At 39.1% G+C, this 12,510-nt stretch overlaps 2 protein-coding genes across 6 annotated transcripts in view; one reads left to right on the forward strand and one right to left on the reverse strand.

The window, feature by feature from the left end:
• LRRIQ3 (leucine rich repeats and IQ motif containing 3) overlaps positions 1–834 on the reverse strand; it is a 63,619-nt gene extending 62,785 nt beyond the window's left edge. Inside the window, exon 1 of one of the 5 annotated variants that reach the window (XM_070746162.1) lies at positions 343–834. The gene's annotated coding sequence lies outside the window, so the exon portion shown is untranslated. The remainder of the gene's footprint in view (positions 1–342) is intronic. The other 4 variants (XM_070746164.1, XM_070746163.1, XM_070746165.1 and 1 more) reach the window with 4 other exon arrangements.
• Positions 628–10,038, forward strand: FPGT (fucose-1-phosphate guanylyltransferase). Its single transcript, XM_070746167.1, has 4 exons — positions 628–814; positions 2,910–3,077; positions 4,415–4,507; positions 7,972–10,038. Exons 1-4 carry the CDS (start codon positions 736–738, stop codon positions 9,414–9,416), a joined length of 1,785 nt encoding a protein of 594 aa, XP_070602268.1. The 5' UTR covers positions 628–735; the 3' UTR covers positions 9,417–10,038.
• Positions 10,039–12,510: the final 2,472 nt, after the last annotated feature.

Raw genomic sequence — 12,510 nt, forward strand, 5'->3', positions numbered from 1 at the left:
CTGGACACAGTGGCTGGAGAATTCTGGGAATTGAAGTCCACAAGTCTTAAAGTTGTCAAATTTGAAAACCTCTGGTCTTGGGGGATCACTCCTTAATGACCAGATTGGGACCATTATTAATGATCATTAATGACCATTGTCCCTACCGTCCCTGTCCTACTGTCTTCTTTTATCATTACTTTCTATGTTATGTTAATATAAACTACTATTCTATACTAGATAGATAGATAGATAGATAGATAGATAGATAGATAGATAGATAGATAGATAGATAGATAGATAGATAGATAAAAGGAAGCAGCCCTCATTCCCTTTGCAAGCTACTCTCTTAATAAAATATACTTAGGTTTAAGCAGAAAGAGTCAGATTCCAGGGTTTAAGAGCTTTCTTCTCCCTCTTGGTTCTTGCCAAGCTCCGCAGAAGAAGCAAAGCTGGTCTCTGAGCAACTCCGGACACTTTAACAGCTGGGACCGTCAACCTCGGTCTCTCTCCTCCTTTCCCTCCTTCAAGCGCTTTTCCTCACCGACTCCCTCCCCATCCTAAACGACCCCCCGGCGGCCGCCTTCCTGAGACAGAAAGCGGATCCCGGATTCAAGAGACGCCTGCCGGTTGCCAAGCAACCGGGCGGCACCGAGGCCTACTCGCCCAAGCCCGGCCCCGTTAAGGAAGAGGCGGTAGCATCGTCGGCTTCAGGGCGGAAGCGAGAGCGGGCGAAGCGGCGATCCGACCCCCAGGATGCCGCTGGCGGGAGACGCGGAGGCGCGGTTGCGCGCAGCGACGCGGAAGAGGCTGGAGAAATTCGCCGGGTTGAGAGGTGGCCACCTGGGCTGTCTCGGTTTTGGGGCCTCGGCAGTAACTTTTATGAATGGCTAGCCGGGTGGGTGGGCGGCTGTGGGAATAGGGACTTCCGCGTAAATTGCTGGTGCAGAAACCAGCGTTCAGATTCCACGTCTTCCCTCCTCTATTATTTCAGTGGGAAAGAAACGCTGGGATGGGGGCTTAAAATGCCTGCATCTTGGGCGTAGGTAGAATTCCTTTGTTAGCCCAGCTTTGCAAACTTGGTTTACTGAACCATGCTTGGAGCTCTGTTATGGCTATATTAGCTCAACATGCTATGCCCGAATCAAACTGTCACAATTTAGTATGATCAGGGGTGGGCTACTGCCTGGACGTGAGAGGGGGAGAGCGCAGTGGGGGAGCGAAAATGGAGCTCCACCTCAGAGCACCCAATTTGCACCGAAAGATGTTGAAAGAAAATGCAGGGCGCCCTGCATAAGCCATACCCACAGTGTGGTAGTAAAAATTTTGGTAGCCCTTCACTGAATGATATAGTATAAACCTGCATTTATTTCTGACGAGGCTTTGCAGTAATGGGCTGCTGCCCCGGGAGGGGGGAGGAAGCAGTGGGGGTAGTAAGTTTATGCACTATTTATTAAATACTTAATAGGTTTTTTATTGTCCTTCCTTCTCTAGTATCTTAGTATGATCCTTAATTACTTTTAAAACAGGAAATAATTAAATAGTATGTTTTTACCCATAAACACTCTAGAACTGAATTTTTATAGCAATTAAAGAAAATTGAGCTACTTGCCTAATCTGTTGTCATACTGAACCTTGTGGGTTCAGTACAAAACCTTAAAATGTTACTGTGCCCCTCAGCAAATAATGCTGTCTATCATTTGTCCTTTATGTGGCTGTTCAAATAATGTGACTTAACTGAAAAAGTCCAAGCAAACTTATCTTGGTCAGCAAGCCACTCCTACCCTGTCACGTGACATTTAAGCCACCGCCATCACATGATTGTCAAGTCACTTCCCCCTGGTCACATGGCCAGCAAGCCACACCCACACAATAAGCCACAGCCATAGTGTGGCAGTAAAATTTTTGGCAGTTCATCACTGAGGCTTTGTAATAAATGAATTCAGAACTTTTTATAGGGTGGAAAGTAGTTGATGTCAAATTTATTGTTCTGTTCATATATAAATGGTATATTGGCTCTTTGTAAAGGAACAAGCACATCAGTTGTCATTCACTATAGAAAATACAGTATTCTCATCTTGATAAAACTAAGCATATCTGTATCTGACCAATAGACTTGGAAATTTATATATGCAATAAAAGCATTTTAGTTCTGTGTGAAGTAGGGGAGTGCAAAACTCACAGATTTGGGAACAGAATATTGAACACCAGATATTTCTGATGTGTTCCAACACTGTTTTTCTTCCAACCACATTTACTTCTGAAAATTGTCATGCCCTTTCCTTGCTCCCCAAACATAACTTTTGTACAGCATTGGAAAAGCATATAAAGGACACATTTTCCAATATGCTGGAATGCATATAAAGCACCTCTTTTTGAATGGCTAAGCACTTTTGCAGGCTCATATAACATGGATTATCTTATGTCCTGTAAAAGCAATTTTGCAAAGAGAGATCAGGAAAACAATGTTTGATAAAAAAAATAAGGTTGAGATTAATACTGCATGCTTTCCGAAGAAATGCAAACAGAACACCTTTTTTAATAGAGCCACAGAAAAGATACAGCTATTTTAATCATTTCATCATTAAAGAAGTGCTGCATTCATGTGCCCACACATTCCAAAGTATCTTTTCCACATTATTTTCAATTCATTTTTGGCAGTTTAGGCAGCGAGAAGGAAAGTTTTAATGGACAACTATACATTAGAATCAGGTGAACCTGAACCCAAGGAAGAAGAAAATGGATGAACTTAAGTAGCTAACTGCAGTGTAAGTAGGTTGTAGGTATTTTATGGTGGTGTTTGAGGAATATCACTTGCAGCCAATTGGAGTAAGAGTACGAATCCCAATTCAAGAATTTTGAGTCTTGTTTGGGGTAAGAACATTTCATAATTGTATTCCTTGTAATGCCATTTCCTTTTTTCCAATCAGGTAAAACTGTGCAGACTGGAGAGTTTTGGGATGTTGTTGTAATAACAGCAGTTGATAAAAAGCAAGAAATAGCTTATCAAAAACAATTATCAGAAAAGCTGAAAAGAAAAGAATTGCCCCTGGGAGTGGATTATCACGTTTTTGCTGATCCTCCTGGACCAAAAATTGGTAGGTTCTGCAATTTAGAGAAAATTAATATTGGCAAAATAAAACATATATACCCATACATACATTCAAAACATAATACAATCCATCCAGAGATGGGACCGAAGCATTTGTAGGAAGGATGAGCAGAACAAGCAATGGAACCTATGCAGGAAATTGAAATAGAAATCTGAAAGAACAGAATTTGCACAGTGAGGTCATAATGTATCTCAGTTTGCTGCAGATATCCATTCATCATGACTCTGTTGAACTTCTGCATGTGGGAAACAGGCTGCCATCCTTCAAACCAAATTAAGAACTTCTGTTTTCTTTCATTAAAATCCATGGAATTTAAAAATACATTAGCTGGCTTTTGCCTCAAGTTTGTTAAGTTTAATTTTTCAATCATCTGGTGAGCAGAAACTGAGACAGTTTATGGTTAAATGTTCAGTACAATTTGATTAATTTTCAGACAGATAAAAAGGTTCTCCTTCTGGTGCATATTATGACAGCTGTATCTTTTACTGAAAGATTTCCAGAATGTCATTAGAAGCCAAATTATATTAATTAAACTTTCTAAAATATGTTCAAATACTATTATTATGCTTCTTTTGATTCAAATGTAAAACTCCATTGCCATTAATGAGCTAGATGTTCTTTTGGACAACTTATCAATTGAATATACTCAAGTATTTTTCTAATGTAGGTAATATTTGTATTACATTTCACTGTGCCTCAGTTTGTGAAAACATTTTCCTTTAAAATAATTCTAGGGAAAATGGAGAGATCTGGACATGAATCATATATTTCAGATCAGCTTCATGATTTGTATTGCATATTAATCAGCATTATGTGTGTGTGTGTGTGTGTGCGCACGTATGTATGTATGATTGTATGTATGTGTATATGTATGTATACATGTATATACATACTTACATACATACATACATATGTAAATATAAATATATAAAACATTTCCAGTTTATAGTTTTCAATCCAAACTTTTAAAATGTTTTGAAAATTTTACAATAGGTTTTAAAAAGAAGAGAGTACTTCTCATAAAACAGATACATTCTTGACAAAATAGTTTTTCATTTTATTTGCCTAATTTGGCAAATAGGATACATTTCATGGCTGTTGTTTGATGTTACAGTTACAGATATTACAATTGAGAGTTTCATGTCTTTTCTATGACCACTGTAAAAATTATGATGACTGATCCAAGTTCACTTAATAAATTTTGTGGTGGTGTGTGATTTGAAGTAACATGTCTTTCAAAAGATAGATGTATCAGTTGGTTGCAATGTAATCCTGTTAATTGTTGTTATTCCAAAATATAAATATGTTGAAATGTTTTGTAGGAAATGGTGGATCAACACTTCATGCCCTTCAGTGCTTAGAAGAGCATTATGGAGATAAATGGGATACCCTCACTAACATATTAATTCATTCTGGTAATTTTTATCCATCAATTTATCTTATCTTATGTAGGGTGCACGTCTGTTTGTGTTTTCCCAGAAGAGAGTAGTGAAGATGAATTGGGTTTCTTTCCACTACAAAATTATATTCAAAGTCAGATAAGCATATTTAAGTTAAATTATAACTGAAAATGTGTTTAAAATTCTGTTCAAAACTCCTTAGAGAAAGGAAGGATTGTAGAACAAATAGTATTAATGACCCACAAACATTCAGTTATTTATACTTTATTTAAAGTATAAATAACTGAACTTGGAAATCCTTTATGATTTTTGGCACAATTATTTTACAACTCACTAGAAAGCAGTCATTTCAGTGTCTCTTTGCATTAGAATATGATGAATCACAGATTCATTGGTTTCTTATATTGATGTTTGGAACTTGGAGGAGGCCAACTATCTGTAAGTTCCTCCACACAGTGTAAGTGCTGAAGATAAGATCACAACCTTTTTAAATGAAGGTTTATAGCAAATAAGTGAATTCTAAACGTTGGGGGTTCTTCCAGAGTTGTCATAATAAAAATGCAGGGTGTAGAGTTCACCAGCTTAACATGTATGTTAGCTGTAACCTATCTGAAGAGTCCACCTTGTACTGGTTGTACATTTGGTATTCTATATGAGGTATCATTTAAAAAGGGTTAAACAACTACAGTTCATGCACAACAAAGCCATCCAGCTCTTTGTGCAAGTTGAACTGCACTACATAGGAAAGTGTTTCTGAGTTTGGTGTAAACTGTTACTGTTAACCTATAAAGCTTTGACTTACCGTATATACTCGAGTATAAGTCGACCCGAGTATAAGCCAAGGCACCAGGTTTTGCCACAAAAACCTGGGAAAATTTATTGACCCGAGTATAAGCCGAGGTTAGAAAATGCAGTGGCTACTGGTAACTTACAAAAATGGAAACCAATAAAATTACATTAATTGAGACATCAGTAGATTAAATGTTTTAGAATATTTATTTTAAAGAAAACCAAAATTAGCTCTGTAAATTTAAAAGAGGGTAAACGAAAGCAATCTGGTAATAACAATAAATTAAAAAGTAAAAAAAGTAGCTCAATCAGCAACCAAGCTAAAACCTATTTCTAACCCTAACCCAGGGCTCTTTAAACTTGACAGTTTTAAGACTAGTGGACTTCAACTCCCAGAATTACTGCACCAGCCATGCTACTTCAGGAGTAGGAGTTGAAGTCCACAAGCCTTAATCTTTCCAGGTTTGAAGACTCTTGCATTTTTAACTCTAACCCAGAGGTCTTTAAACTTGAGTTTTTAGAAGCCTGGAGAGAGTTCATACTGTCCCCCCCCCCCTCTTTAGCTTGCTGGCTGGCTTGTTGGCTTGATCTCCCACACCTGATCCTCCCTCTTCCTCGTCTCCCTTTATTGCCCCATGTGTTGTGCAGGGAAGCAGATTTGCTAAAGAGATCCACTTGGGACGGCAGCAGGGAAAGGAGGAGGTGGAGAGGCAGAATAGCCCACAGCTGCGGGGAGGAGGAGGAAAGGAAAGAGCTGCCCTCCTTCTCCTCCTTCCCCTGCTGCCATACCAAGTGGATCTCTTTAACAAATATGCTTCTCTCTCCGGCTGGAGGCTTCTAAAGCCTGGAGAGAGTTCATGCCGTCCCTGCCCCGTCCTCCCCGTTTAGCTTGCTGGCGGGGCGCCCTCTTGTGGTGATTCGGCGCCCTCTTGTGGTGACTCGAGTATAAGCCGAGGTTGGTTTTTCAGCCCTTTTTGAGGCTGAAAAACTCGGCTTATACTCAAGTATGTACGGTAAGTTCTCTGATCATACCAATCTCACAATTTTGCCGTTTTTATAGTTATATTAACTCTTTTATCTTACTACTTTATGTAAATTGCAGATTTATTTTAGGAATATTTTTTAAAATATTCTGTCACTGAAATATTTTGTAGAATTTTGTAGAATGCATCTCTGTTCACTTTCTTTGGGTTACGGGTGCAGATAATTACTCCTGATTATGTTCCCCTACCGCTGCGCCTTCCCTTGATGTCAAAATCTGATTTAGAAGGTATGGGGGGATTCTCTAAAACAAATGGTAAGAATTTGCACAGAAAAAGTGGGTGGGGAAGCAAGTCCATTCATGAATAGAAGAGCAATTGTTCAGCACTGGACTAATCCTATATATACTGTATAATTTTAAGAAACAATTGAAGCAATAACTATCTTCAAAGTATGCAGTACAGTGATCCCTCGAGTATCGCGAGGGTTACGTTCCAAGACCCCTCGCGATACTTGATTTTTCGCGATATAGTGGTGCGGAAGTAAAAACACCATCTGAGCATGCGTGCCCTTTTTCCATGGCCGCGCATGCGCAGATGGTGGAGTTTGTGTGGGCGGCGGGGAAGACCCAGGGAAGGTTTCTTCGGCCGCCCAGCAGCTGATCTGCTTGGCAGCGCGGCAGCAGCGAGGAGCCGAAGATCGGGGTTTCCCCGCCGCCCACGCAAAGGGGAAACCCCGATCTTCGGCTCCTCGCTGCTGCCGCGCTGCCGAGCAGATCAGCTGCTGGGCGGCCGAAGAAACCTTCCCTGGGTCTTCCCCGCCGCCCACGCAAAGGGGAAACCCCGATCTTCGGCTCCTCGCTGCTGCCCCGCTGCCGAGCAGATCAGCTGCTGGGCGGCCGAAGAAACCTTCCCTGGGTCTTCCCCGCCGCCCACGCAAAGGGGAAACCCCGATCTTCGGCTCCTCGCTGCTGCCCGCCCGCCCGCCCGCCCACCGCTCGCCCGCCCGCCCGCCGCCCACCGCTAGAGAGCAAGAGGGGGAGAGATAGAGAAAGAGAGAGAAGGAAAGAAAGAGATGAGAGAGGGAGGAAGAGAGTGTGAGAGAGGAAGAACAAGATAGAGAAAGAGAGAGAGAAAGAGAGATGAGAAAGGAAGAGAGTGACGTCATCGGGTGGGAAAAACCGCGGTATAGCAAAAAAACCGTGGAGTATTTTTTAATTAATATTTTTTGAAAAATCGCGATATAGCGTTTCGCGAAGATCGAGATCGCGAAGATCGAGGGATCACTGTATTCTACTTTTTGCTCTTTGTGCAGCATCTAAAAGTAGCACTTATATCAAATTAAGGTTCTCAGCATTTCAGAACAGTTGAGGGCAGCTATCAGAATTTGAATGTAAACTTTTACTTGCTTTGTAAATATCTACAATGTTTTAAAACAACGCAACTTGTTGTTAGATTTTGTAATATTTTTGTCTAAAATGCACCACATCCTAGATTTCAGATATTCTGAATATTCTAAGGTTTATCAGGGAAGTTATAGTAAGTATGTGTTTTCACAGATCTTTTTCGTACATCATATTAAAATGTTTATATAAAATATTAAAGAATCAATCTCAGGTAAAATTCTTTCGAATCTGAATGCATATGAATCTGAATACCGGCATGTTTTATTTATGGTAAACATTCTTCTTTTTTTCTGTTTTTATAAAGGTGGTTATAGTCAACGTTTACCGAACGCCAGTACCCTGGGAAAAATTTTCACAGCTTTGCCTTGTGGGGATCCAATTTACCAAATGCTTGATTTGAAATTAGCCATGTACATTGATTTTCCTGCTTGTATGAATCCAGGTGTTTTGATTACATGCGCAGATGATATTGAATTATATAATATTGGTGCAACAGAACTCCTAAGGTTTAATCAGCCTGGATTTACTGCATTAGCTCATCCTTCCAGTTTGAGCATTGGTACAACTCATGGAGTTTTTGTATTGGAGCCTCCGTTACACCTGATAGAAAAAGAACTTGAGTACAGATCTTGTCATCTTTTTCTGCATAAGCCTAGCATTGAAAAAATGTATCAGTCTGGAGCTGTGCATAAAAGGAGTGATTGTCAAACATCACCTTCTGGAGAACTGGGAGATTCACTTATGGAATCTGAGTTTGTATATACAGATAGCTTATTTTACATTGATCACAGCACTGCAAAACTTCTGCTAACATTTTATAAACAGATAGGCAAACTTTGCTATGAAATAGATGCCTATGGTGATTTTCTGCAGGCATTAGGGTCTGGAGCAACAAAAGATGATGCAAAAAAGATTGAAAATGTCACAAAAGAATCAGGTCTAATAGAAATAAAGGAGAAGGTATTTAATATACTAAAAGGTTTGCCTCTCAATGTTATACTCCTAAATAATTCCAAATTCTACCATATTGGAACTACTCGTGAATGTTTGTTTCATTACACTTCCAATAGAAAAATGAAATTGGAGTTGGGTCTGCTGCCAAATGTTTTTAGCATCTGTTCAAACAAGGCAGAAGACTTGGATAAATCAGCTTGTATCATTCACAGTATGCTTAGTTCAAAGTGTTTTGTTGCACCTGGTTCACTAATTGAATATTCTAGATTGGGTTCCAAGATTTCAGTAGGAACAAACAGTATCATCAGTGGCTGTTCCATTGACACAAAAGCAGATATACCCCCAAATACTTTTATGACAACCCTGAGGGTAAGAATTGATGGAGAGTTGAGGTATGTGAGCATAGTGTTGGGCATAGAAGATAACTTGAAACAGAATGTGTCAAATCTTGCAGATATACACCTACTAAATCTTTTTGGTCTTGGTCTTAAACAATGCTTAGAGCTTTGGGGCTTGAGAATTTCAGATGAGCTCTTTTCGGGGGACAAAACATGCTTGAGTTTGTGGACCATTCGAATCTTCCCTGTATGCTCCCATTTAAGTGATTCAGTAAAAGTGTCATTAGAGATTTTAAATTCAGTGCAAAATAAGTCCCCATTTAAGTTAGATAGTTTTAAGCTGTTATCTATTGAACAAATGCTTTGCTACAAAGATGTTGAAGACATGCTGAAATTCCGGCAGCAACTTTATGAAGAAATCAATCTGCAGAAACTGAAAGAGAAATCTATTATATAGAAGTGGCTGAAAAATGGTACTTTCTCCCATATTTTAATTCAATGAGGACTAATTGCTTTCAAGGTTTCCAAACCCCAGAAGCAAGCACTATACATATTTTTGTGTTTCATTGAAGTAGAAATAATGAAACTGCATTAAGACTCTTATTGTAGCATAACATTAATAATGCAAAAAATGCAGATAAACTATTCTTTTGATGAAAACATTAATGAAATATTTCAAATCTATAAAAACACAAAGGAGGAAATTTTCTTCGCTTGATATTATTATGTTTTCAGGGTTTTTATTAATTCAAGTGGGAAATACAAGTTATTAATTAGGAATTTGATTGAAAACTACTTAAAAGTTTTTACATAGGAAAAGTTATTTCTGGCAACATTCTTATTTTTCAGGGTTGCTCATTACAAATAAGCAATAACGTTATTTCTTAAATGTATATTCATAACAGTATTCTGTGTTTCATGTGTAAATCTGACATTGGTTTCATTTCATTGTGATGAAATAAAACAAAACATTGAAATCTGTAAATTTGATGATCAAGATTTTGCTTAACTGTTTCATTCTAAATATGAATGGTACTAAGACAGCTGTCAAAATAATAAAAAGGTGATTTTAAAATGCCTATTAGTCAATTTATATGTCTCCCCATCTCGCATATGTACTGGGTGGCTAAATAGGTAAAACGTATCAATATAAATTGTTTTTTTAAAAACACAGCTGGGAATCATAAAAGCCACTACTAATGTGACCAGGAAACAGCCCGCATTGCATATTTGGAACCCCAGGTTCAAGCATAAACAAAAACCCAAAGTTTTCAAGACCTCATTAAAGATCAGCTGATTCTCAGAATATGTCCTTCCTGTCAGATCTGGAAGGATAGAAAATGGGAAACGTTATTAATAACCTTGTCCCAAGTCGTGTACGTCCTGAAAACAACTTGAATTGTACCCAGAAGCACACTGGAAACTAATGCAGTTTGCAGACTGGCATTACATGTGCCAAATAATCTGTCCCATTAACCATGACTCTACAGAGAGGGACGGCATACAAATCTAATAAATAAATAAATAAATACCTGCACAGCCACATGCCACATTACAGAATCCTCTTCAAGTGCATCTCTACACACAACATGTTGCAATACTCCAGTTTGTGTAAGTTCTTTGATATCCATCTGACAAAATGAATATACAGTGGAACCCCGACATAAGAGCTGCTCTACTTAAGAGCAACTCGAGATAAGAGCTGGGAGGGGAGAGATATTTTTGTTCTACTTACAAGCCCAAATTCGAGATACAAGCGCCAAGGAGCTGTCTCCTGAAGCCAAACGCTAACTTCCGCGTTCGGCTTCAGGAGACAGCTGCGAAGCGGCGCGCGTTTTAAAAGGTTGCAGCCGGCCTGGGGGGCTCGGGGGGGTGCTTGCAGCTTTCTTTCTTGCTCTTTTTCTTTCTCTCTTTTACCTTCCCTTCCTCTATTTCTTCTTTTCTTTCTCCTTCCCACCTTCTTCCCTCCCTCCCTCCCTTCACTCATTCCTCTCTTACTCTCCCCTTTCATAAGTTTCCTTGCTTCCTTCCTCTGATCCTGTCCCTTCCCCCTTTCTTTCTTTCTTTCTTTCTTTCTTTCTTTCTTTCTTGCTCTTTTTCTTTCTCTCTTTTACCTTCCCTTCCTCTATTTCTTCTTTTCTTTCTCCTTCCCACCTTCTTCCCTCCCTCCCTCCCTTCACTCATTCCTCTCTTACTCTCCCCTTTCATAAGTTTCCTTGCTTCCTTCCTCTGTTCCTGTCCCTTCCCTCTTTCCTTCCTTCCTTCCCACCCTCCGTCCATTCATTCACCCATTTCTCTCTTGATCGCTTAAAGCCGGTCCCTGGTGCAAAAAGGGTTGGGGACCTCTGTCCTACAGGATTGGGTGGCAGAGAAGTTGAACATATGTAAATTTAAAAGTTTAAGAAAGTTTACAAGTTAAGTGAAAGAAACTTCATTATTCATTTATATGTACATGTACATTTCTTCATTAAAAACATGTCTTTCTGCATAATTTAGACTAACTTTGTGAGTTTTTTGAGGGCTGGAACCAATTAAAATTATTTACATTAATTCCTATGGGGAAAAGTCGTTCGAGATAAGAGCTGCTCGACTTAAGAGCCCAGGTCCGGAACGAATTAAACTCGTATCTCGAGGTACCACTGTATTTTATTTTCAACTACTAATTGCTTTTTTTAAAAAAAAATTACAATATTTAAATGTATTTAGAGTTTTCGTCTGTTAACCTTTTTTTGGAAATAGATTCCGAGGACAGTCTAAAAATATAAATCATGATTCAAATTGAGCTAAAGACTGAACAATTGAGAACATTACTGTGCAAAAGTTTCAGGCATGAATCCAAAGCACAGAGCATTTTCAAAATATAAAAGTGCCTCTCAAGTATCTTAAATCTGAAGTGATACAAGCATAAGCAATCTTCTCACAAACCATCAAATCCACTTTGGAGATACAGTACTTGTTATTTATGAAATTAAATCCATACATCTCTTAAGCTTAGCAGAGCTTTCCTAGTTATGGATAAAAGTGAAAAAAGGAAGGAGGAAGGGAGAGGGAACAGACCAGGAGGTGAGGACAGCCTGGCCAATAGTAACAGTGTTGACTGGTGTGGGGGGAGAGTTATGATGTTTGCGAATGCTGTGTGTGTGTCCCTGAAGTCTATTTTGTTTGTTTAGTACAGGAAGTCCTCGAGTTATAACCACAGTGGAGCCCAAAATATATGTTGCTAAGTGAAACATTTGTTAAGTGAGTTTGACCCATTTTACGACTTTTCTTGCCACATTTGTTAAGTGAATCACTTCAATTGTTAAATTATTAACATGGTTGTTAAGTGAATCTGGTTTTCCCATTGACTTTGCTTGTCAGGTGGTCACAAAAGGTGACCCCAGGACACTGCAACTGTCGTAAATGTGAATCCATTGTCCGGCATCCGAATGTAAATCACGTGATCATGCAGACGCTGCACGGTACATAAGTGAAAAATTGAGGTCACTTTTCAGCGCTGTTTTACTGAACTATTGTAAATAGAGGACTACCTATAGGTGGGGTTTTTTCCT

This window comes from Erythrolamprus reginae, chromosome 3 (assembly GCF_031021105.1).
Source record: "Erythrolamprus reginae isolate rEryReg1 chromosome 3, rEryReg1.hap1, whole genome shotgun sequence".
Lineage (NCBI taxonomy): Eukaryota > Metazoa > Chordata > Lepidosauria > Squamata > Dipsadidae > Erythrolamprus > Erythrolamprus reginae.

Bases quoted from the DNA above. Each gene is read 5' to 3' on its own strand.
- FPGT (XM_070746167.1), top strand. From the start codon at position 736: ATGCCGCTGGCGGGAGACGCGGAGGCGCGGTTGCGCGCAGCGACGCGG. The intron at 815-2,909 runs GTGGCCACCTGG...TTTTCCAATCAG, and splicing joins GAAATTCGCCGGGTTGAGAG to GTAAAACTGTGCAGACTGGA. The intron at 3,078-4,414 runs GTAGGTTCTGCA...AATGTTTTGTAG, and splicing joins TCCTCCTGGACCAAAAATTG to GAAATGGTGGATCAACACTT.